At 31.3% G+C, this 11,720-nt stretch overlaps 1 protein-coding gene across 1 annotated transcript; it reads left to right on the forward strand.

The window, feature by feature from the left end:
- The first annotated feature begins 2,398 nt into the window (after positions 1-2,398).
- LOC107897174 (CCR4-NOT transcription complex subunit 11) lies at positions 2,399-10,772 on the forward strand. Its single transcript, XM_016822533.2, has 12 exons — positions 2,399-2,765; positions 4,264-4,374; positions 4,953-5,039; positions 5,532-5,585; positions 5,776-5,921; positions 6,025-6,172; positions 6,247-6,384; positions 8,090-8,161; positions 8,276-8,349; positions 8,471-8,612; positions 10,169-10,247; positions 10,359-10,772. The coding sequence occupies exons 1-12, from the start codon at positions 2,604-2,606 to the stop codon at positions 10,454-10,456; spliced, it is 1,311 nt and encodes a 436-aa protein (XP_016678022.1). The 5' UTR covers positions 2,399-2,603; the 3' UTR covers positions 10,457-10,772.
- The last annotated feature ends 948 nt before the right edge of the window (positions 10,773-11,720 follow it).

An 11,720-nucleotide genomic window follows, 5' to 3' on the forward strand; every position in this document is an offset into this window, starting at 1 on the left:
CAACTTGATGATTTAAATTGAATTCAATGTTATGATTTGCATTTAATTGAAAAGAGTTTATTTTTGTTATTCTTATATTTTTAAGGGCTATTTAACTTTAATTTCAAAAGGGGACAGATCTAACATGCAAATAAACCAAACGTTTAAGAGCATTTAATTGGTGCTGCTAGGAGGAATGACGCCACCCTTTTTTCATCCAATCTAAAAATGTAATTGCTTCATTAAGTCCCTAAATATTTTATATAATTATACTTCAGTCCGGTACCGTCAATGACAACAATGACACCCAATAATATTTTTTTTTTTTAATTAAAGGTGGTGATGCCAATAACAATAACATCACTGATGTTTATTGTTCAAAATAAGTTATTTTCATAAATAATAAAAAAAGTAGAGTATTTTTATAAAAAAAGTCAACAAATCTCCTTGTCATGACATGGTGGTTGGTTGGAGATAAAAGTTAGTCCTCCAACTAGCTAATGCAATCTCTTTAGGCTCTAGCTTCTTGAATTTTCATTCCATTTTGGTTACTCAATAAAATAAAAAATAAAAAATCAAAACCCAATCAGGGATGCCATTTGGATTTAAAACCCAAAATGTTTTAAATAAATAACTAGGATAAAACCCAATCATATAATTTTGTTTTTAAATTTAATAATTACATTAAATCTCAACTATTTTGAAATAATACATAATGTAAAAGATACTTTCTTTCGCTATGGAAATTTTAACAATTATATAATTTTAATTATTATCTCTTGAATAATTTAAATTAAAATGATATTTTTAATGAAAAAATGAACGATAATAAATATAAATGTCATGTGAGTAGTAGTAATTTATCTATTGAATTTAACTTATATAATTTATTTATATTTAAAAATTTTTAAAAAAAAAGAAGATAAAAAGGGGAATGCTCCAGGGATGGTTGCAATAAACATAATTAAGTTTTAAAAAATAAAAGAAATGTTTTTAGTGATAGATATTAAGGTTTAGTGTTTCATAATAGTTTTAGTGAGGATGATGTTAAATATCATTTAGGTTTGAAAAAAAAGAAGTGATGGTTTAATTGGACTCACGTCCCTTCATAATACATTTACATATTTTATTAAAAGACAACCAATTTCTTTTTCCTAAAAATATAACTTCTGTGAAATAGGTGGAAGAGTGGGTAATAATAGATATATTTGATTATTTAAAATAAATAATTATTTTTATTTAAATGCAATGTTTCATATCTCTAATCAATGCAAACATCTTTTTTATTTTATTTATTATTATAAAAACTTATAACTTTTTCATATCTAAATCTATTAAAAATATTCAAATTTAAATATTAATTTATACAACAATCATATCAAATTTGTGATTGTTTTATAATCGAATATATTAGATAAATCACATATAAAATTTCAAACAAACTCTAAATATAATATATAAATGTTTTTAAAATATTGGAAATTAAAGATTTGTTAAAACAAATATTAGATAAACATATTTTTTTTTTGGAAAAAATAAATATTCTTTTTTAAAATTGTTATATATATATATTTGTCATGAAAATATTTATAAAATCTTAGAAAAGAAAATTTTGTTTATTAATCTCGTACAAAATGATACAGTAATTTCCTAATTTCAATTTATGAAAAATTTATATAAAATAATAATTTTCGCAATAATTCACTTGAATTTAAATGGTCTTCAAAATAATTGTTTAACAACAAATTAAAATAGATACATAATTAAACTATTTATAATTGATTTGGATAAATTTATTTTTTAAAAATAAATCCTAATAATTAATGTTGGATAATGAAGGTAGATAATACAATTTTGTTTTAAATATTTATAATAACTCTGATTGAATAATATCATTTAGGATAATAATTGTTTTCAAAGTGATTTAAAATTAAATAAATCAATTCTCTAATTATATTTATTGAAATTAAATAAATTATCCAAATAAAAATTAAAGCTGTTATTGAGTTATTTGCTTTTTCTTTTTTTGGTTAATGTTTATAAAAAGAAATAGAAATGATAAGATAATTAACTTAGATTTTTCTTTTTCCTTTTTTATAAAATTGGGTTGGGATTCATTTTTCGCATGTTTAATTCATGTTATTTGTGAAAAATAATAAAATATTTATATTATCTTAAATAATTTTTATTTGAATAAATTAAAAATAATGATATAGATAATAATTTATTTAAACTAAATCAAATGAATACATTTAATTAAAGTTTAATGGATAATTAAAAATTAAAAAAAATAGAAAAAAATTTGAGAAAATAACTTATGATGTATTGAAGAAAAGAAGAAGAAGCATAATATAGATTTGTTTTACAAAAAATTAATATTATTATATTTGGACCGATTGAAACTGGGTTGGGCTGGATCAGAATGAAATTAGGGATTTCAAAATCAATTTGGGTGGCGATCCGGCGGATAAGGGTCTATTCTTCATTGAAGAGAATAAAAGAATAAGCATAGATATATGTATAGAGTAAAGATTTACTCCGCTTACCAATACCAAAACAGCTGAACAGTACTCTTCTTTGCTTGCTTAAATACTTGAACAAAATTCATTTAAAGAACCAAAAATATGGGGAAGAAGATGCTGAATTTTGAAGAACAGTGTAAGATAGTCAACTTATTGAAATCTTCATCTGAGCAGAAATCAATCGAAGAGACGCTCACTGAATTCTTCACCAATCCCAAGCTCCGGCATTTCAATGTCTGCTATTCTCTTTCACTCTTATTGCAGGTCATTTCCCCTTTTTCTCCCTCTCTCTCTCTCCATGGTCTTTGGTTTTTCTTTTTTATTTGATTTTCTTCCTTCTCACTTGTTTTACAGCATTTTTAGGGTTTATTCCGGATTTCCTTTCCAGCTGTTCAGAATCTGTTACTTTTTTTTTCCTTTTTAAATTGAAAAGGCTAGCTGAAATACTGTGAAATTTGTTTACTTAATTGTTATTGATTTTGGGGAATTCAGTTACATAGTGTTAGATCATGGTACTATAGAATGTGAATTTGAAAATTAGGTTAAATAAAACAGGAGATGAAATTGATATCGGATGGAATGCTCCCTTGCTGAACTTCATATCTGATAGATCTATGGTTCCATTTTCAAAAGAAGTTGACTAGGGTTTTAAGTTGGCAATACTTAACACACATGATGCTTATTTTTATCTCTAGTCTTCCAATTTGGTAAGATTGTATTTGTTAGTATGGACAAAAAAGGGCAATCACTCCTACCAAATTTGAGTTAAAACTCAATTTTTTCATTTTCCATCTCCCTTCCTCCATTCTTGCATTTCTCTTTCACACCCCGGAAATCTTAAATAAATAGAGTACTAAGTATAATTTTGGTGTGTTGTTTCGGAGATATTATAGGCGTAAATTGGTTAGAGGCCTAATTTAGAGTGGAATTGGATTTACTTCAAATTGTTTGTTTTTGAATCAAGTGATGAGGAGAAAAGGTTTCTGAAATTTATGCGAGTGGATTTTTGCTCATGTTTTATTGTGTCCATGAATGTGAGAAATAAAACACCTAAAATGATGAAAGACTCCAGTTTAGGTGGGTTACTTTTCTCCCACATCTCTTCACTTTTGAATATACTTAAATTGGTTTGCTGCAAATTGTGAGTTATAATTAAGGTTCATGTAAAACAATAGACTTAATGACTGTTTACCATTAATGCATTGTATATGTTAAAATTAAACAAAATTTCATCTTGAGTGGTAATTGGATTTCATTTTTGGTTACAGCGAACATTGTGAAGTGCTTCATTCATGTGCTATACATTTTTAGTTTTATTTTTCCTGTAGAATATGTTCAGTGTACTAAGGCAAAGGTCCTAGCCACTAGAAACACCTTGGAACCATCTAGGCAAGGTGTAGGCTTTGGCACCTGGCGGCATCTTTTTGAAAAGGCAAAGGCTGATAAAAGTGTTGTCCTTCTGTTTTACCTGACCTTTTATATTACTCTTTTTACAAGCTATGGCTTCAATTGAAAATAATAAAGTTGTACAAGTGTCTTTTTTAAGTATAAAGGATGAGATAGTATTATCCATATGTAACTTCCTATTCGAGGTAATTGCTCCATTTTTAGCCTTTGGTTCTTGCATAATTCAAGGCTGCCTACTAGATTATGTATCTTTTAACTTATAATGAAGTTTATAGCGGTTCTTTGCAAAGTGAGCATGTTTCCTGCTGACATGTTTGGATTCATTGTTGACTAAATGGAGCTTGAATAATTCCAGGACAAAATGATGCTCAGTTCTACTGAACGATTGGTTGCATTTGCTATTCTTCATCGAAGCTATTCCTCTCAAAAGTCTGCTGCAAACCCATTTATATCTTTTCTTGTAAATGTAAGCCGCTTTCTTTTGTTCTTTGTTATGTTTCTTGTTTTCAAGTTTGGAAAATGTTTTACGTTTTATATGTATTAAGCCCGCTTTATTGTGGTTATCCTTTAATGTTTTTTAATTTATTCTCTAGGTGTGTGCAGGAAAACATATTATACTATTAGGGACAAACTTCTCTTTGCAACATTTTCTGTGTGATTTTGCTATGCTGGAATGTTTGAAATTTTCTTGTGGCTATTCTATAATATTAAGCATTTCTGTGTCAGTCGGAGTCTCGAAGAGGTTTACTTTGCAAGCGTGAGACATAGACAAATTTTTCTTAAAAAAATGAAAAAGAAAACTAAACTTGCACCACTGTTATTATTCTAATATTTCAAGGAATGCATTGAGTTTGCTTCTTGTGTTCTTTCTAACCTCATAAGTAAAAGAAGAATAAGAACAAGTTGTTTCCTCTTGCCATTGTTAATGATATTTTATCTGTCTTCTTTTCTTCCTTTAATCCCCCCTTATATTTCTCTCGATGTTTATATGACTTAAACAATCATCTCTTTTATGTCTGTTATGTCTTCTGGATATTATTGCAGGCTGCATGTGATGAGGGAGCTGAAAATTATGAAAGGGCATTTATCCTCCATTTGCTAGGCTTTGGCAACTCCAACAGTAGTAAAGAGGTTGGTTATCTCTCTCTGCCCCCTTTGCCACATTTTCAAGTTGGGAGATTTTCAAATTTAGTTGCATTTTCTTGGACGCTTCTTCCTGTGTGATAAGTTCTAATCACCAACCATAGATGGCGATTTGAATTCTTTTAGGAATCTGCCTGCAAAAGACTATTTCCTTAAATTGAAGAATGGAATTAACAAAGGAAAAATCACTTTGGACTTCTCTATCCTAGCAATTTATTTTCTTCATTTTGACATTTTGCAGTCATTGGTAAGCCAATCATGTAACAATATTGGTTCTAAAAAATGTATGCATTTGTTGTTTGTGCTACTTTGTGCATTCCTTTGGATGGATATTTGTTTGATTTTTGTAGGTGTTTATTCTGTAAAGCTTGTTGCTCTTCTCTGCCATGGGTTAGATAGCTGTATTTTGTTATCTATAGCTGATTATAGTAGTTCCCATACTTCAGAGAGATCAGTTTGCTGTTGAATTTTTTCTTGCAGTTTCTTAAACAATCTGCTTCAGAGTACATCAAGAAATTTGATCCTTCATCCCAAGTAAGTTTATCATGTAGTTACAACTGTTTTTGATTAAAAAAAAAATCAACTTTGAGCTCTTATTTGGGTTAAGTTTTATTCTTCTACCAAGTTGGTGCGGACTTTGTCCTTTTTATCAATAAACCGTTCTCTTTATGATTTTTGTTTCCATTCATCTGATAAATACTCTCTTTTATATGTTTTACATTAGACTTTCCCACAAAAAGAGCAGTTACAAAAGCAATATTTGGAGAAAGCCCATCCTGAACCGTATGCTTGCTTATTAAAAAGCACTGCAGTGAAAAATGTTTTGGCAGATCCTGATGTTCCTCCTGGTTGTGATGCGAATTCAGCAGAGTGTGTTTCTCAAGATGTGTATTTCTTCTTTGTTTTCAAGTTTTTATTCCTTATTTGATTTTCCATTTAATAAATTTTTCATGCATTGTTTTTTTCTCATTAGGTTTGACTTAGAACCTGGAGCCAAATCTAAACTTGGATCTGGGGACAGAGATGAAGCCCTAAGTGGATTGATAGCAAATTTGTCGTTGGAGGGGTTAATTCCTCATTGGATCAGGCCTCTTCCACCTAGGTTCCCTGTGGATGAGGAGGTAAAACATTTTTCAGGGCTATTATTTAATAGGTTAGTGGAGTTCACATGTTTTACCTGTCAAGAATTTTTCAGCTAGTGTGGCTCAACCCTGATAACAATCATGAGCTTCAATGGGATCAAGGAATGTGTGCTGATACTAGTAGAGGAGCAGCAGTGAGAGATTTAATTGCAAAAGCTTTGAGGGGACCACTTGCTCCTAACCAACAAGAGGTTTATACCCTTCAATCTAATAATTGCTCATTTAGTAACCATGTGATTTGCATTTATTTATGCAAAGCTACATGACTTGTTTTTATCGAGTGATAAGTTCATTGGGACTAATAAACACCAGTTACATTAAATTTTCATGAACCCGTGGTATCATAGTAGAACGTACATTCTGAAAATGCTTAAATGTGTACTGTTGAGTATATATTCAGTGGCTTTGATCACTGAACCTTAACAACTTCAATATCTGAGACTTCTTATGTAGCATGGAAGAATTGGATGAAAGGATTTGTGTTAGTCTAATCTGGTCTATTATAAGATCAAAATCTGCAATTAGAATGAAACTCTTAAGTAATATTTTATCTTAGAATCTAACCTTCAATTAAGAAGAAAAATCAAGGAAAAAGCTTGTGGTTTTTTGTCTTTCCGTTCCTTCTCTATCCACTGTAGGGGCAAGCGTTATCGAGTGAAAAAATTTCGAGTTAATCGAGTTGACGAGTCTTATTTTATCATCCTAATTCGATTTGAAATTTTTCCGAATTGAGTCGAGTGAAATGAAATTTGAGTCGAGTCGAATCGAGTAAAATTGTTTGAGTTAAATTAAAAAATTGAACATGTCAAATTGAAATTTTGTTACAATATAACTAATTCCATGTTAGAGCACATAAATTTGAAATCATATATATTTGAAAACTTTTTCAAAACAACATAAAAAAAAATACTTTAGATAAAACTAATTTGCTCATTTTCAAACTTGACAGGGATCAAAAGGGTATTTACACCAATCTGTTATTCGAATTATTCGAGTTATTCGAATTATAAAACTCAACGCGATTCGAACTCGAAACTCGAATTATTTATTGGAGTTGACTCGAATAATTCGAATAACTCGAAATTTGAATTTTGTTTCAATTTTTTCAAATCTTATCGAGTTTTGCTCACCCCTTATCCATTGACATAGGACATTCTGCTCACTCTCTAGCTTGAGTGCTATCATTTGCGGCTCATTATTCTGTTTACATTTCCTTTCCTTCTTCTTTATCTTTTGTTTTCCCCCTTTCTGCACTTATCTTGCTTCCTGTCTTACAACCGTCATGTCCATAGTACAACTGGCTTGTACACTTTGACAGTCACCCTAACTTCTTTTTTTACTTTTCGGGCTATAAAGTCCACATGTCCTGATGTACATATCACAGAGAAGACCTATAGATGCTTTTGTTAGAAGATGTGATTTAATCGAGATACCTGCAATAATGGGAAAAGGCTTGGTAGTTGTTACTCTCTTTTAATTGTGTTACAACTGTACGTGGTAAAAGAAATTTGATTGTTGTCCTATTTACCTCTGGTGGATCTGAAAAACTTGTAGGTTTTTATGTTTTCCATAAATCCATTCACCCATAAAAATGAAGTCAAAATTGAATTATTCAGTTAGCATATATACATACTTATATATATGCGCGTTTCTATGTATAGAGTCTGTGATTTGATGTTGTTTGGGTCTTTGGACATAAATCCACAATGAAGTATATGTCAAAATATGCTTACTTGGTAAAGTGGCACTTGTCTGACGTGGTTCATCATATTTATGGGGAAATGCAGAAGATGTATACTAATCTGCTAGTTTAGAAACCTCTTTCTAATGGCTGAATCTTTACCTGGCTTTATTATTGTGGTTGGGAATAGACTGAACTTGTCTTTTTCTGTTCAGCAAGTCCTCGTGGAGCTGGCTAATGACCCTAAACTTGTCTATCACTGTGGATTGACTCCAAGAAAGCTACCTGTATGTTATTTAAGAATTCTACAGTTTGTCTCTTTAAGTTATTATTATTCTGTCTTAGCAGTTATTGATTTTTTTTAAAAAAAATCTGTCTTAACGGCACTCCCTTTATTTCAGGAATTGGTGGAAAGTAATCCGCTTATTGCTGTTGATGTTCTTATCAAGTTGATAAATTCTCCAGAAATTGCTGAGTGTGTATTTGGTGACTCAGTGAAATTCTGTTTAATACATTCCAATCAACATGCTCTTTCTAACATGTTAATTTTCATTTTTCTTTTAATGTGAAAATATTCATTCAAATGGTTTGTCCAGGTATTTTACAGTTCTTGTTAACATGGACATGAGTCTACACTCAATGGAAGTTGTGAACCGGCTCACAACTGCTGTTGAACTTCCGAAGGAATTTGTTCGTACGTACATAACTAATTGTATATCATCCTGTGAAAACATCAAGGTACTTCCCATATATATAGTGTGTGTTTATGTGCATGTGTGTCTTGTGTGTTGTGTATACATGTGTATGAAAATGAGAAATTTCATCTTGGACCTATCTCCTTCTCGTCTGGAGTATGTCAGTTAATTCTATTGGTTTAATGACATGGGACTGGATTGATGGTATATAAAAGATGATAATATATGTATTTGACTGAGTGTTGAGACATGATAAAGTGAAAGGCAAGACCAGATTGGGAAGATTACCCTTTTACTGCAGTTTGCTTCCGTGGCCAAAGTTCCTCTTGAAATTTTCACCAATTGATAGAAGTCAAACATTTTAGATATTCCATGTAGCACCCGAAGACACAATTTATTTTCACGTGTAGAATTTGTTAGGGAAGAGTGCAGAGCTGCTGTGCTATTTTAAACTTACTAATCAGCCTCAAACTTTTTTCTGTTATTTAAATGTGTTTCTAGCTTACAAGAAGTGCAAATTACACATTATCCCAAGTTTTATCCTTGTAGCTAAATTTTCCCCTTTTTCTAATTCGAACAGTCAATGAGGCAATTAACCAGGCTTTAAGGAAATACTTAAAACTACAATCTTTGTTTTGGTCACTGGTCACCAATTAGAAAGGTTTTGAAATCTGCTCCATCAACTGCCAGATTGATGCCATGCCTTGATTGGCATTGAGCTTTTTTGGTGCATATGATTTACCCTCCATTTTCATTGCCTGGTTTCCTTTTCTTTCTAAATTTTCCCTTTTCTTATTTTATCAGTGTTAATGTTTTATCTAACTGACCATCGTAATTGAAGTGTTTTCTTCCAAGTTCTTACCTTTATTTTCATTCAAGTGATAATTTCTCTTCAATTTAGATTATACCCATTTTGTCTTCAGCTTACTGGAGCAGTATTTATTCCTTTGATTCTTCAGGTCTACCAAGAGACTTTCTTTCTTTATTTGAATGTTTGATATAAGTGTACTTATTTCCTTATACAGAGTGATATAAATTTTTATGATTACTAAATGCTTGCTTGACAAGATCTTGTTTATTATAATTTTTTTCAATTTTGAAATGTGTATTGTAATTAAACAATATGCTTTTCCAGTTAGTTGACAAAGAAAAGGAGCTTCTAAGATGTAACTTCATTTTCAAAATTTGGCATGCTCTTGATGATGTCAAAGTTGGGCCTTTCTTTTGGCTGATTTACAGTTGTGCTCTCGGGTTTGTGTTGACGTGCCCAAGTTGCCAACTAAAGAGGGAGTGGAAAGATTTTCTGAATAGGAAAGCTTTCTCCCTCACTAACAGTGTTCAAATCAAAGCTTGGTTTAATAGGCAGTGGCACAGGCAACTAGAACAAAATCATCAAAATTCTGACCCAATAATTAGACTCTCGATTTATTAGTCTGATCTGTTGGGATTTGACTTTATGAATGCTGTTTCTGAGGGGATAGAATAACTGTTGAGAATTTATACAAAGTTAAAATGTTCAACTTTTCTGTTTCATATTAGTTCCCTCTTCTTTAAAACAAAGTTTTGTGCCTCACATATTACAATCATTGTAAAATTCAGGATAAGTACATGCAGAATAGGCTTGTGCGACTCGTATGTGTTTTCTTGCAGAGTTTAATCCGAAACAGAATTATTGATGGTAAGTATTGTATTTCAGTTTTAGTCAGATTTTATATTGGTTGTCATTTCTATGAACATCAACAACCTATGATGTTTGCATAATAACCTACATTTGATTTACATTTTTCAGTTAGGGATCTGTTTATCGAAGTTCAAGCCTTCTGCATCGAGTTTTCAAGGATTAGAGAGGCAGCGGGTTTATTTAGGCTGTTGAAAACCTTGGAATAAAGGGTGCCTGTGTTCTATCCCTTACCTGCATTTAAACAAGGTTCTACCTCGTAAGAAAGTGTAGATAATATGATTGTAGTTTGGGATCCGATAACTGCTGGCTTTAGTTATTCCGAAACTGAAAAATTAGTCCGCAATGCGTTAGCAGGAATAATATTAGCAGAAAGAACGTAGGCAGGCAGGCATCATGTAATTAAGCGTATGAACGTTTGGTTTTCTATGTTTAAGTGCTTGGTTTCGTCTGGGATAAAGCTGTGATTCCTGAACAATGAACTGTTATTTTTTTTTCAAAGAAATTTCTCATCGGTTTTATTTAGGGCTGAATTTGACATCTTTTTCCCAATTTGATATTGGTGAGGTTTTTTGGTCTCAATTTACTCGATCTTTTTACCTGTCAACTGTTATGCTATTTTCTGTAACTCCATTAAAAAAGGAAATGATGATCTTGTGACATCTGGCAAGCATTACTTTGAAAATAAGAAGTGAAAATCTTAAAAATCTAAAAAATTTAAGAATTTTAGAAAATTATTAAAAAAAAAAACTTGTAAACTAAAATAAAAACCTATTCCCTTTTGCCCCCAATAAAAGCCCAGATTTTTCTTGGCACAAGAAGCTCTTGAAGCAAGTTGGTTTGTGAGATTTTGTTCATTTGTAATTCGACAAAACCCTCCAAATATTCTGGGTTTTATGTTAAGGGACCATCTTTTCTGTTTTTTGTTGTTTTCTTCAAGTGTCTTATAAAACGTTGCGTTCTATTTGTTTTAATTGTAATTACACGGGTCTTTTAGGGAGGAAGGTAGAACTATTAGATGCTGCGTTTTGGTGTTTAGTCTTCTAATTGAAATGGGTTGTTTTGGGAACTCTTGGGGTTGTTGCCAGGCTGTCTTTGAAACAGTTACGTACTAAAACAGAGGTAGGTGCAAAGAAATTCCGTTTTTCTTTTATCCCTTTTCTCTCTGAAATCTCACCTTCAAATCTTTCTCAAGTTAATTTCTCCAACCGTTTCAAATGTATAAGAGCTTCTCGATTCTCATGGCTAACGAGGGAGTCACCACCAGGCTACAGAAGGAAATGAGCTTGATGCAGCAAGAGTTTTCCTAGTTGCATGAGGAGATCAATTCCAAGATTGATTCACGCCTTAAGGAGTTTCATGGATCTGTGAAAGGAGAGATCCGCAATGAGCTTCATTCCCTCTTCGAGCAATATTTTGGACCACATTATTCTTCGGTAGTTATTGGAACACCTGTGGACAAGGGAAATGGTA

Source organism: Gossypium hirsutum, chromosome A10 (genome assembly GCF_007990345.1).
Source record: "Gossypium hirsutum isolate 1008001.06 chromosome A10, Gossypium_hirsutum_v2.1, whole genome shotgun sequence".
In the NCBI taxonomy this organism is placed as follows: Eukaryota; Viridiplantae; Streptophyta; class Magnoliopsida; order Malvales; family Malvaceae; genus Gossypium; species Gossypium hirsutum.

Coding starts and splice junctions, on each gene's coding strand:
- LOC107897174 (XM_016822533.2), top strand. CDS start 2,604: ATGGGGAAGAAGATGCTGAATTTTGAAGAACAGTGTAAGATAGTCAAC. Junction 4,375..4,952: donor TTATATCTTTTCTTGTAAAT/GTAAGCCGCTTT, acceptor ATATTATTGCAG/GCTGCATGTGATGAGGGAGC. Junction 5,922..6,024: donor TGTGATGCGAATTCAGCAGA/GTGTGTTTCTCA, acceptor TTTTCTCATTAG/GTTTGACTTAGAACCTGGAG.